Genomic DNA, 14,279 nt, shown 5'->3' with positions numbered 1-14,279 from the left:
ACACAGATCCAGATGTGGGAAGGTGTCAATGGGGGACACGCAGGGCGGCTTGCATGTCCTGAGCACCTGGCCCTGCTCCCACGTCAGGAGCCTGGTGAGTGCTCAATGTTTCACTATGCCTGTCATCACTGTTGTTATAACCAACTCATTAATCCTCACACCGTGAGGCAGGCGCCATTACTGTCCTCTTTAAACACAGGGAATCAGGGCAGCATCAGAGCTTCAGTCCAGGAGGTCTGGTTCCAGTCTTTTCCTTAACCCTGCACTACAGGATGAGGTGGCAGCAAGTAGCTCACAGCCACCCCCAGCCTCTTTACAAGTGGGCACCCTGACACTAACGTAGGTGAAGTGACTTCTCCAAAGACAGACAGCTAGTCAGTAGCTGGGCTGAAACTCAAAGGCTGCCCAGCTCCCCCTCCAGGGCTCCAAGATGGATGTGTCCCATCTCTGAGCCTCATTAGCTTTGGAAATGTAGCTGAGAGGCAGAGAGAGAGGGAGAGAGAGAGAGAGGGAGAGGGAGAGAGAGGGAGAGAGAGAGGTGTTGGCTAATCTGGGCCAGTCCTGGGTCCTGACACTTACTCATGAGCTCCCGGGCTTGGCCCTTCTCAATGGCTGTTCTCAGGTCTTCCTGGAGCTTGAGGTCTCTCTCAATGAGGCTCCACTTGTGCAAGAGGACAAGGACGTCCTTGGTGGAAAGCACTGTCTCATTTACAGTGAATCTGTTCATGTCCTTGAAGGCCTGTATGACGGTGGCCCGGTACCTCAGCACAGACTCAAGTGTCCCGAAGAAGTTGGTCAGCTGGATGGGGGCCAAGGTGGGCCTGTTTGGGAGCCAATGTTACAGACTGAGCAAAGGCTGCCTCCCCAGCCTGGCAGGCAGCACTGCGGCAGCCTGACGACATTGCACACCCAGAGGTACACACAGTTCCTGCAGGAACCAGCTTTTCCTGCACAGCAGACATCTAGCATGGGCCCCCAGGATGCAGAAAAGAAAAGTGAGCCACTCCAGCAAGGCACAAAGGGGACCTGGAGTATGATCTGCACCCCAGAGGCACAGAAGCTTCCAGAAACCCTGGCTAAACAGGGTGGCCAAACACACAGCTTGAGTTTGGCCACCTCAAACAGCCAGGGTGCCAAGGGCCTGCGAGGGCTCCACTCTGGGCCTGCCCATTTCCCTTGCTCCCTGACCACCAGTCTGAAGTGAGAAAAACTCAGGGAGGCCCTGGGACAGCGTCATCACCCACGGCCAAAACCTGACTGATGGCCACCAGGAGGAAACAGATCTCCCTGAACTCCAAGAGAGTTAAATCCTGTAACATCGCTTCCACGCAATTGTAAACGTAAAACCAGTATTTTAAATAGCAATTGGTTCTTAGACACCAGCATGTCTTCCGACAATCCCTACATAGGAAACGTTGACTATCCAGCATGGACTTAACAATTTAGTTTTAAACAATACAAAACAAAAGGCCTTGTTCTTTATCAAGACATTTTTCCTTCTGAGACTACAATCCTCTTGCTATCAACCTTCTGGTTCCGGTTAGCATCACTTGGCTCCCAAATCAGAAATAATGAGTGCACACTGTGTATTTTCTGTAACATGGTAGATTCGGAGGGAAATTTAGCTCTTCCGAGGAAACCAAAAGCATGACTCCAAGGGATCGGGTGAAAATACTGAAACATTCAAGAGAATTCATGGACAATGAGTCTTCACAGGCTAATATAATGAAGGCAGAGGCAACCTTGGGAATACCCTGTCTTATGTTAGAGTCATAGAAAATACTTTCTTTCTATGAAACATCACTTGATTCTAGTGTTTGAATCACAGTATCAAGGTAGATGGCTCGCCAGCTAAAAAATGACCTCAAACAATGCATATTCGGGTTTGAAAAGTATGTTAAGTTCTCAAGGCCTTGACAAGAAGCCTTATAAAGTTGAAGGGGAAAGAAAGAGCTAATGAAATAGATGTTCTGACACTACCTACACCTGACACTGGTACTCTGCCCCAATCCACAGCAGGTCACACAGCCCAGCGTTCCCCTGGTACAGCCAGAGTCGTGACCGAGACATGGTGTCCACAGGTGGCAGACCAACACAGCTTCCAAGAGGCCAGGAAGGACCCCCTGGCGGGGGCAGGACTCACCTCAGGTGCTTCATGAGCACGACAAGAACATAAAGGAACTCGTTGACCAGGTGCAAGGCAAGCCGCTTGGTGGGCTCCCGGGAACCAGGCTGGCAAGGGTGCTGGCTCTCCCACTCCACTGCCTTATCCCCCAGGTTGGTCACCCACAGTGTGTGGAGCAAGGAGATCACATTAGACAGCAGCGGAGTCTCCAGAAACCTAAAACCAAGCACAGCAGCCTTCAATCTGCCACATCTTGTCCTTTCAGCAGGATCAGACGATCCCCCTCCATAATCCTATCTGCTCATCCCCCTAGACAAGCATAGTCTCCAAGTAAAAACAGGGTGCTTGCTATACGAACGCAGCTTCCACACAGGACAAGGTGCCCCTTCCTAACAGAAGACTGCCCTAAGTCCCTCCAAAAATTCAGCAGCCACTGGGGCACACTAATAAAAACTGTCCGGTTCATGATAACAACTCAATTTCTAAAACAAGCCATTATTAGCCAGGAACATTAGCTAATTATGCCTTTTATAAACCTGAAACAGTACTGAAGTTGATGTCCAAATACACATTCTAATTTTGGATATTAATTTCTTCCCCACACCCCCTTTTTTTTGTTGTTTGCAGGTATACTTGGATATATTATTTTCTTTTAGAGAAATTTCAGGAAATACTTAAAAAAATGCACAAAAGGGCCTGCATTCTCCCAGGCTTATTATAGTAGTTAGTTCTTTGTAAGACAGAGCCCTCCCGCCGAGTGCTGTCTGCTGTGACAGGGTCTTCATCTTTTCAGTCTCAAACAGCAGGAGAATCAGGAATCATAATAAATCATCAAGTTCAGACCCTTGGTGCTGTTCCTCCAATGCGGGCTCGTCACTGATGACAGACCCTGCACTGACAGCAGAGCCCTGTAAGCTGTTAGACCGGCCTTCCTGCAACAGACGGCTGCAGCTGCTAAAGCCTTAGCGAACAGGACACTACTTCAGAGCACAGAAGGCTGCTGGGACACCAGGGGAGGAGCCTGACCTGAGCAGAACAGAGCCAGACAGGCTGGCAGAGATTCTGCCAGATGTGAACAGCAGCTGGTGTCTGCTGTCCCATGGCAGACAAGAGACACTCAAGGAAAGGCTGTGAATGGAGGAAAGGCACTTTGGCACTGCCAGGAGCAGGACTGCCAGGCATATGGTAGCATTGGAGAACGCTGCATTTCAGAGAGCATGGATTTTACTGGACATTTCCAACCAATAGAGCTGGCAGCAGACACCATTGTTTCTGTTCCTTTCCTTCCCACCTGACGCGCACCTCGCATGCAAAAGGTACTTACTTGCTTTCAAGGATGTGTAAAATCCATGTTAAAAGGCTATAGTCTCGTATGATTTCATAGGCAGATCTGGCAACCTGGGCAGCATTCTGTAGAATTTCCAGAATCCAATTCTGAAAACCCCAAACAAGAAGTTACTCTTCAGTGAGAAAACCCAATTTACTTGATTAAAGAAACCGTTTTAAAAATGTAATGGTATGGTGCTATTACAGGTGGCGGCTGCAAATGAAGCCTGCTGTGCTAAGTCTGTCAGAGTGGTGGCCGTGTACGAACGTGCCCTTCCCCACAAGTGACAGCCAGAAGACACAGACTTCCACAGCAATCTCTGGGCCCGGGGGATCCCACTTCCATTAATCCATCATCTGGAGCCCACCCACAAGCAAAGCTGCACCACAGAAGCCAATGGCCCAGACGCGCAGCCGCCGGCACAGGGACTATGTGAGGCCCGCCTCCAGGCCAGCCACTGGCCACCAGCCATGAGCCACGCAACCCTGTGTTTACCACCTGGAAGGGAGGACATAAAAATGGGACTGTCCCCTGACGTGTTTGTGGGGTGCTTCAGAATTCTCACATGCCACAAAAAACAAAAAGTTACCATACTCAAATTCAGTTTAATCAAATGGGCTTCTTCATCTTGACTTACTCTATTTACCCACATTTTACATATGAGAAACAAAAGCTGACTATGCTAGAAATTAATCAAAATACTAAAGGCTTTTCCTATTTCCTTCTACCACCTACCTGTAATATCTAGGAGGCACACACACCAGCTCTTGGTTCCTGACTGGTTAGGTGAGGCTGTCTGTTTCAACCTGACTCTTGCTTTCTAAATGAGTTCTAATGGCCCCCAACTTCTGTAGTAGGTGAAATCCTGGTGATTCCAAAGCACCTCAGTCACTGACAGGGGGTTTCTAGACTTTCTGGCCACTCCGAAGGCTCATGATTAGTGATCAGTACGCCCCACTGATGGCCTTCGTATATGCCAAGGGCCATATACACAGTAGGAGGGCCACAGTAAAGAATATGCAGAGGACACACGACACTGGGGGGTCACAACAGTGCAGCCTCGAGTGAATCCACCTGCTCTGCATGCAGGGAGCGGGACAGGCGCTGTCAGTGTCTCACTTCCCCTAACTGAGAGCCAGGTTTAGGTCGGTCGTGTCCAGGCTGGGAACTGAATTCATACGGACTTGACTTCCAAACAAAACCTTAAGAAGCGGCACAGACCTTTCGCTTTCAAATAGGCTTGCGGAACCCATGTACCTGTGCCGCCTCGTCACACAGTGGGCTGTAGAAGAAGGACAGGATGATGTGGAAGATGCCACGGCGGGCACACAGCTCATAGCACTGCTTGTCACGGATCCCCTGCCGCAGAAGGCCAAACACCCACTCCTGCTCCGATTTTTGCTATAACCCAGGCACACAAAAAACCGTTGTTAAGTAAGTGAAAGTCCTTTCATCTGACAACTGTTCAAACACTACTATTTTTAAGTGGCGGCAAAGGTTGTAACACAGCAGCCCTGACCTCCATGTCTGATAATGAAAAATCCCTGATCTCATCTTTGATTCTATTTCTTCAGGTCAAAAATGGAGGATCGAGTCAAGTTTAAATACTGAAGTCAGATAGGTATTCTATGAAAGAATATTTAATATGAATATCTAAAAAAAGAATTTAATATTTAACCCAGTGATTCACCAGAAAATACGAGAATGTCGTAAAGCTCAGGACTCTGAAGCAGAGTTTTGAAGGTGTGGGGCACCATGTAGAAGTGAGGCCACAGCACAGAGGCATTCCGAAGTGCAGGCCTGCGTGGTCACTGCCTGCACAATCGTGTGGGCTATGCAGCACACAGTATCCATGGGGAAAACGGCAGTAGACAATGGCGGCTGCATAATCAATTCAGGAGCCTGTGGAAGGCCATGAGGACTGTGGAAGCATACCTCCAAGTCGGAGCTGTAGAAGAACTGGTAGAAACCTGGCACTTTGTCCATGTTCAAGTACTCGTGCGACAGCAGGAAGTTGCTGACCTTCAGATACATGTGCTCCTCTGAGAACACAGGCAGACGGTCAGTCACGGCAGGCCCCAGCAGGACGCCCCCTGGTCTGGCAGCACTCAGAGGCCGGCGTTCTGGGTATCAGACATAAATCCCCTCCCAGGAACTTTTGTATCCTGACCTAGAGGACTGGCTCTCGAGAATGAGAACACAATTCGACACCTCAGCTCCATACTGCACACAGGCTTGCTCTCCTGGCTCAGAAACCACTGCTGGACGTTGAGTCCTTCAGGGACCTCGCCACCTCCCCCTCCCCAGCTCCCGTCCTACAGCACAGGCTCAAACCAGTAGGTGGGAAGGCTGGGACTTGGTCACACATCCCACAGATCAGGGCTGACACCACACCAACCTGCTGCACCTGCCTCTAGCTTCTCACTGAAGGGAACCGTCACAGCAGGGGAGGCTCAGACACTGCTGAGTGCCTCTGGAATGCAACAAGGCAGAGGCAACAGACACCCTAGCTCCTGCCATCTCCTATCCTTGGATCGCCAATGAGTCTACCCCATGACCAAGCTGCCATGCACACACCCCACCCCGACATGAGCACCAGTGTGGGACAGAGCCACACCCAGGACCAAAACCGTCATGGTCTCTGCCCATTATTTTCTTCCCCTTCCAAATCTCCAAGGCAAGTAAACCCATGGAATAAAATGAAATGGGAGCAGATGAAAATCAGATCTGAATTCTAATAGCAACTTGACTGTGAACGAACTGTGGGGCCTTGACAAGCTATCTACCCTCGGGAGCCTCAGTTATGAGTGTGGGGGATGGGGTGGAAACAGTGAGTGGGCTGTTCCCTCATCTGAAATAGAACCATGTTATACTAAAAGCACCCTGTGGTCCCTGATGGTACCAACTTTCTATGATTCTTCTCTCCATAACCAAAACCAGTCTTAGAATGAGCTCACTTCTAGTCACAGTATCTCAGCAGTGGTAGCCCCATTCCTGTAACAAAAAGGAGCCTTGTTCTAACAACGTGGGTTATACCTGCACAGTACTCATACACCAAAAGCTTTGTAGCCAAGGACCCGTAAGCCTAAGCATGAATCGATGATTAATAATGACGGTGATGGTGACGGCAGCTATCACCGATGGGTTTTGACTGTGCCAGGCACTTACATGTGTGTGAGTGTGTGTGATCTAGGCCAGGTGTGGTGGCTCACACCTGTAATCCCAGCACTTTGGGAGGCTGAAGCAGGAGGATCGCTTGAGCCCAGGAGTTGAGACCAGCCTGGGCAACATAATGAAACTGTTTCTACAAAAAAATCAACCAGGCGTGGTGGCATTTGCTATAGTCCCAGCTACTCGGGAGGCCGAGGTGAGAGATTCCCTGAGCCTGGGAGGCCGAGGCTGCAGTGAGCCGAGATCATGTCACTGTACTCCAGCCTGGGTGACAGAGCCAGACGGTGTCTCCAAAAAAAGCACCAAAAAAAGCACCAAAAAACAAAAGAAGTACGTGATCCTCATCACCCTCACAGCAATGCTAGAGGCAGTGGGTCCTATCATCACCCCATCTTAGAGGAAGAAATGGGCATGGGGAAGTCCGGGACAGTCTGGCTATGTCCACGCTTTTAGCCCCGGGTTCCAATCCCTATGATGTGATCGGCCCACATTTGAACTTCAGTTTGACTTGCTCTCGCTACAGTTTTCTATAGCTACAAGCAAACAGCAATCTGCAATCTTTCCCTCCATTATAAATGCTGTTCTGCACTTCGCTTTGTCATCTCATTTTTTCTGGATTTCACCCCACAGGGGTCCATGACGAACTTCCTCACAGCCCTCGTCTATTTACTGTCCAGAGCTGATGGGGACTTCGGGGACTCCTCATCTTCCACGACCATGAGCACGGAGTGGCCTTGAACACAGATGTGTGACCCACTACACCTGTGGGACTAACCCCTAGAAGTGGACTTGCTCAGCCTCAGCTTTCCAGTTTCCCCTCAACCTAATTATGTCAGTGGTACCTGGTTTCAAAATCTGCAGGGCTGCTTTGGCAATGAAGAGAGCCAAGGTAAAAGTGAGTCTCATGTCCTGAGTTCGAATCCCATTCCGGACTACATCCAACAGGTAAAGTAGCTTGAAAACAGAACAGAAAAGGAAAACGTAAGATGAGCGTGTTCAGAACTATGGTCAGTCTTCTCTGGTGCAGCCGAACCGGGGCTCGGCAGGGTGTGCCTGCTCCTCATATCCCAGGGGCCACCAAAGACGAAGCTCACAGGAGCAGACACAACTCGCCAGCATCTTCGGAACGCTGTTCGTTTTTATTTTAGGAGTCAGTCATGTGCACAACAGCAGAGAGAAGTCTGGCACCATGCCCCGAAAAGCTAATCTGCTCTTGTTCCTCCAGCACCACGGGGTACAGGTTTCTGAGGTTCAGTGTGTCGTGGATAATAGCTACCTTAACCACTGAGTTTAGACCAAAGAAATACTCCGTAGAATTCAAATCATTTTGTCTACACACAACACAAGAAAGCCTGTACGGAGACACTTTTCTCAGCCTCCACAGGGGGTTGTGGATCAAAGGCAACCTCCGGCATCACCTCCTAAGGGAACAGACTTCTGCTCTTCAGCAGAGACCTCCCGGCAACACGCCACCTCCGTGCTCCTTAGTAAATCCTTCCACCAAACTGGGCGGACAGCCCGCTCTCTGAAGCCCGCAGCCCACCCCCACAGTGGGATGTACACTCTTCCTACTTACCTGGGACTGCTCATGGAACCGTGCCCCCTCCAAGTGTGAGTAGTAGGCCGCCAGGACATGGTAGGCTACGGCTCGCATCTGCGGGTCATAGCTGCTGAGTGCTGTGACAGTTAGGCCCAGAGCATTTGAATCCAAAAATTTTCGACAATCCACCACAAACTCTACAGGAAATAAGATACAGCATGAAACACACACACATTATTATTGTTAACCTGGAGAATGAAATTTCCTCTTGCGTCTTACCAATAGCTACCTGCGCCAAGCACAAGGAATGCAAGTCTCTCTCCAACTCCTCCTAACTTCTGCTGAAGTTAGACAAACACAAACTCTTCCTTCATGTGGCAATAATGACCATACCTTCAGTTTTTAAAACGCTCACACATCCCAACCAGGATAATTTCATTACTTCTCATAAACACCCAATGAGTCAGGATACTGGAGGTGACACTGAGACCCACTGCGGAGACCCCAGCATGCCAGCGGCCTGGGGAACACAACTGGGAATCAGCAGAGAAAATCAGTCCCCAGCTTCCACCTTGCTCAGCCTTCCACTGCGGGCGTCTGTCTACAAGCACGAGGAAAGCACGTATGGCAGTGAAAGCAGGAAAAGGCAGCTGATGCCAACCAGCCTGACGAAGGACTCACTCATACTCACTCTGCAACCCTAGCTCTTCCTTCAAACGAACAACACAAATCTCACAGAAAAGTGGCTCACCAAGCTTAATCAAAAGCTACGGTCCAGAGAGCCTGTTGGCTGGTATCCATTTGCCATTTGTGAGGCCTAGAGAAGCTGACAATCGCTACAGGAGTGGAGAAGACTCAAAGAGAGAGGGAGAAGGTCAGACACATGAGGGGATGTGCCTTACCACAACCTAGAGGGCTCTCCACGAATCAAACTGAGGACACCTCACCACTCCTTAATAAAAGCCCAGGCTATTTTACAAGATAAATACTCTCAAGAAGAACCTTAGAATAGGGATTCATGATTAATGATTAAACTGATCTTGATAATTACCCACAATGATGTTCTCGAGATAGAGTGACCAGTGGCCTAATTGGGAATCAAACACAAGCCAACTGAAATGACTACTCCAAATGAGTAATCATGGAATATACTATCAATAAGAGATAGTTCACTGATGGCATTTTTAAAAGTTACAGAAAGATTAAGCATGTTAAGCAGGGACACAGAAGATACAAAAACCTAAAACCAAGCTTCTAGAGATGAAAATGAAAATATCCGAGCTGAAAAACACATTGGATGGTGATATGGTTTGGATCTGTGCCCCTACCCAAATCTCATGTCGAATTATAAACCCCCGTGTTGGAGGCAGGGACCCTGGTGGGAGGTGATTGGATCTCCGGGCAGATTTTCCCTTGCTGTTCTCATCATAGCGAGTGAGTTCTCACAAGAGCCGGTTGTTTAGAAGTGTGTGACACTGCCCCACTTCCTCCTGCTCTGGCATGTAAGATGTGCCTGCTTTCCCTTTGCCTTCCACAATAATTAAAAGTTTCCTGAGGCCTCCCCAGCCATGCTTCCTGTATAGACTATGAAACCATGAGCCAATTAAACCTCTTTTTTTAAATCAATTGTCCAGTCTCAGGTTCTTTATACCTGTGCAAGAACGGACCAATACAGATGGGATTATCAGTGATTAGACACTAGACCAAAAAGGATTAGTGAACTTAAGACAGCAACAGAAACTATCCAAGTTGAAACACAGAGAGAAAAAAAATGAACAGAACATCAGTGTCCTGTAGGTATGTGTAATTGGGGTCCCTGAAAAAAATCTGAAGAAATAATGGCCAAAACTTTTCTAAATCTGACCAAAAAAAAAAAAAAAAACAAAAAAAACAAAAACAATAAACCTAGAAAGCCAAGAAACTCAATAACATAAAACATTAAGAATATCATGCAAGCATTATTACAAAAAGAAAATCACACCAAAGCACATCATGATCAAATTGTTTGACACCAGTGATTTTAAAAAAATCTTAAGAACAGCCACATGACATACAGAAGAATGAAGATAAGAATGGCAGATTTCTTGTCAGAAATAACCCAATTCAGGGGCCGGGCACAGTGGCTCACGTCTGTGATCCCAGCACTTTGGGAGGCCGAGGCGGGTGGATCACGAGGTCAGGAGATTGAGACCATGCTGGCTAACATGGTGAAACCCTGTCTCTACTAAAAAAGACAAAAAATTAGCCGGGCATGGTGGCGGGCGCCTGTAGTCCCAGCTACTCGGGAGGCTGAGGCAGGAGAATGGTGTGAACCCGGGAGGCGGAGCTTGCAGTGAGCCCAGATCGCGCCACTTTACTCCAGCCTGGGTGACAGAGCAAGACTCCGTCTCAAAAAAAAAAAAAAAAAAAAAAAAAAAAAAAAACCAATTCAGAAACCAGAGGAGCAACTTCTTTAAAGTACTATACGAAAAAACTGTCAATCTTGAATTTTATACCCCATCAAAATCTTTCAAAAGTTAAGACTTTTTTCAGACACAAAAAAGCTAAAATAATTGGTCACCAGTAGACTTGAACTATAAGAATTCTTAAAGGCAGTATTTTAAGAAGAAAAAAAATACCAGATAGAAATCTAGATCTACACAAAGGAATGGTAGCAATATGGCAAATATCAAATATTTACATTTCTTCTAAAAATAATGACAATTTGAAGCAAAAACAATATATTGTATGGTTTATAGCATACTGAAGTGTAATGCATGATAAGAATAGCAGAAAAGCCAGAAGGGAGGAAATGGATCTATACTGTTACAAGGTTCTTATACTGTACATGCAGTGGTATCATCTCACTTGAAGATAAACTGTAATAGATTGAAGATGTGTACTATAAACCCTAAAGCAACCAGTAAAAATATGCATGCATGCACTCATACACATACAAAAGTTGCAGCTAAAAGTCAACAAAAGACATTTAGAGTCAGATCAACAATCACATTAAATATAAATGATGTATACACTCCAATTAAAAGGCAGAGATGGTCAGATTAGATAAAAAGCAGAACCTAGGTACATGCTGCCTTCAAGAAACCCATTTGCAATATCAAGACATAGACTAAAAGTGAAAGGATGAAAAGAGCATAGTCAGATGACTCTTGGGCATAGCAGTTTAGGAACAAAATTTTCTAATTCTCTTATTTCTACTTTTTTAAAGAGAAGAGTCTCCTTTGTCGCCCAGGCTGGAGTGCAGTGGCACAATCTTGCTCACTGCAACCTCTGCCTTATGGGTGCAAGCGATTCTTGTGTCTCAGCCTCCTGCATAGCTAGGACTACAGGCATGTGCCACCACGCCCAGCTAATTTTCATATTTTTAGTAGAGATGGGGTTTCACCATGTTGGCCAGGCTGGTCTCAAACGCCTGGCCTCAAGTTATCAGCCTGCCTTGGCCTCCCAAAGTGCTGGGATTACAGGCATGAGTCACCATGCCCATCCTAATTTTCTTATTTCTCACAAGTGACTGTTTCTGATAAGAGGGGAAAAGAAATCCAAAAGCTTTAAAAGCACCAAACTAGATAAAATTATATTGTTTTACAAAAGATGGGAGAAATGTATTTAAGAGACACCTACATAAGTACATAACAAATATAGGTAAATGGACTACATTTGGGAAAGAGAACAGTCTAAACATTTAGTTTATACTCACTAAAAGCAGCTAATACTCAGCTGGCTGGGATATTTTTAGTAATCACTGACATTCTAAGACAAATGGATTTTCCACATGTCCATGAGGAAAAGTCAGTTTCTTGTTTTGTGCTCATCTCTGCTAGTCTATGAAAATCTTGGCTTTGTAACACTTATGGAAAAGAGCTGCCCTCAGAATGTTGAAAACATAATAGGCTATTTAAAAATATTTATAAATGCCATTCTCTTTGTTTCAAGAACCTCATGAATAGCAACTTGGCCTTAACAGACCTTCAGATCAAAATGGCTTAACCAGGACAAGTTATCAAGGATTAAAACTAAAACTGCCCCAAAACTTGGTGTAATGGCTCACCCAGCAACTTGGGAGGCTGAGGTGGGAGGATTACTTGGGGCCAGGAGTTCCCCTGGCAACACAGAGATACAGTCTCTACCAAAAAAAAAAAAAATTAGCTAGGCATGATGGTGCACATTTGCAGTCCTAGCTACTCAGGAGGCTGAGGCAGGAGGACAGCTAGAAAGGAGTTTGGGTATACAGTGAGCCATGATTGTGCCACTGCACTCCAACCTAGGTGACAGAGTGACACCCCGACTCTTAAAACAATGTGCCCCAGTTTTAGTGGGCTTCAGTAGCAGTGTAACTGTGCTGTTGGAGCATCAGAAATCTTCCTTACACCTCTTTTTTCCATAATATCCCCCAGAGGCACCCCACTGGGCTAGACTCATCACAGTGAGAAGAGTCAGAGGAACCCGCGCGCTCTGGTCGTCTGGTGATGAGGCTCAGAGAATTGCAAACGGGGCTTCCTGCTCTGGCTGCCTTGTGGCATGTGTGAATTATGAGCTGTAGATTTCAGCCCAGTTCTGTTGAGGACAAGAGTTCACTGTGGAAAAAGCATTTGTCACTGCCATTGCTAACAGCCTTGGTTGGCCCTGTTTCTTGGCCAAGGACTCAGAGAAGGAAAGCAATAAGGTTAAGAAAACAGGTTCCCACTTCCAGCAAAAGGCTGAAAACGGAGCAGTGAGACTGTAATTACTCTCAAGACTGGCAGCCACATATAAAAATTAATTGTATGATCAATTTAGGATTACAGTTAGTTTAGCAATACCTGGACCAGGTGCCACCGCAGGAAGTAAAAACATACTGTTCAGAACTTCTGCTACACTCTGGGTAGCTGAATCGCACAAATATAACATGGGATAAATGCAGCTTGGCAGAAAAGATTGCATCATGTGTATCGCCATTTACATTAAGATCAAATACAGGATGCTGGCCCCTTCTAGGGAGGGAGGGGCTTGAGGAGCTGCTTACTGTTCTATGCCCTAATCTGGCTGGTGGTGTCACTACCACTGACTTTTCTACATGTCACACTTCAACTATTTCAGTGCCAGGAATCTGCCTCTTCCAACGAATGGGTATGCTTCCCTTCAGCAATCAATGAAATCTGTTTAAAAACCAGGCCTCCATTTTTTGTTCAGGATGACAAGATGCCCAGAGCAACATCTAATAAACGTACTTTTCGGGCAGTGGTTTTTTTGTTTCTGTTTTTGGTATATCCATTTCCCTCTCCACCTCTATACCTTTTGAAACATTCTACTTTGATATGAATTTTTTGTGTAAATTTTTGGCTATTGCAATTCCTTTCCAAGATTGGGACAGACAAGTTCTGCAATTTTTTTACCTATATTAAACCAATAAAACTTAAAATAGATGTATTTGGAAATTTAACATAAGGCAACTGGTACCTGGTACATTTTCCTAATTTGAAAGACCATTTACTAGTGACAGCTCTTCAAAAAAGTCCTCCCAGACCAAGGGGGGGTGGAGGGGAAGTACACTACTCAAGATTTCATGAAAATTAACATTCTGATTTTGCTATTAAACATTTTCCAAGCCTTTTTCTCCTGAAAGCTCTATTGTGAGACAGAGGACAGACTAAATGATTTGTCATAATTCACTAAAGTTAAAATGTCTAGTAGTCTTGCATTTTTTTAGAGTACGGAAACTTTATTTCCATGTTTGATGAGTAACAGACTTAGCCAGCGCCACTGAGGCACAGGGGAAATCAGAAGAGCTTCCTGGCCACAGAATAGGAGATCTGCTGCAGTTAGCCTGCTGCTTAAAATCGCCATCAGGGCAATTAAGATATCCGTTTGCTATTACCGTAATCTGACATTTGTATGAAATGCCTTCTGCTCTCTTGCAAACAAAATCTAGCTTCAGCAACAAACCACAGTGCTCACCAAGGGGAGCTAGAGCCAACACAAAGGCCTATTGATGGGAAGATCTCTATGAAATCCCAGCCTCTTTGATCTTTTTAAAAGGGATACAAAGGGCACCGATAGAGGATTGGTAAATCTATTCAGAAGTAGGAGCATTTGTAGAGAAAAGAAAATTTCAAGTTTAAAAAGGAGGAAAACAGGAT

At 46.2% G+C, this 14,279-nt stretch overlaps 1 protein-coding gene across 5 annotated transcripts in view; it reads right to left on the bottom strand.

The window, feature by feature from the left end:
• Positions 1-14,279, bottom strand: part of URB1 (URB1 ribosome biogenesis homolog) — an 81,453-nt gene that overhangs the window by 6,318 nt on the left and 60,856 nt on the right. For 3 of the 5 annotated variants that reach the window (XR_006696952.2, XM_005548826.5, XM_074034139.1), the window contains 7 exons: positions 8,200-8,360; positions 7,466-7,577; positions 5,388-5,494; positions 4,710-4,853; positions 3,450-3,559; positions 2,144-2,341; positions 580-821 (listed from right to left, as the gene is read on the bottom strand). Coding sequence is in view for 3 of the 5 variants with exons in the window: in XM_005548826.5 (XP_005548883.3) it covers positions 580-821; positions 2,144-2,341; positions 3,450-3,559; positions 4,710-4,853; positions 5,388-5,494; positions 7,466-7,577; positions 8,200-8,360 (1,074 nt within the window). In the remaining 2 variants the exon portion in view is untranslated. Of the gene's footprint in view, positions 1-579; positions 822-2,143; positions 2,342-3,449; positions 3,560-4,709; positions 4,854-5,387; positions 5,495-6,267; positions 6,447-7,465; positions 7,578-8,199; positions 8,361-14,279 lie in introns of those variants that run through there. The other 2 variants (XR_012432058.1, XM_074034138.1) reach the window with 2 other exon arrangements.

The sequence above is a fragment of the Macaca fascicularis genome, chromosome 3, assembly GCF_037993035.2.
Source record: "Macaca fascicularis isolate 582-1 chromosome 3, T2T-MFA8v1.1".
In the NCBI taxonomy this organism is placed as follows: domain Eukaryota; kingdom Metazoa; phylum Chordata; class Mammalia; order Primates; family Cercopithecidae; genus Macaca; species Macaca fascicularis.
This window is presented reverse-complemented; position numbering and strand designations above follow the sequence as displayed.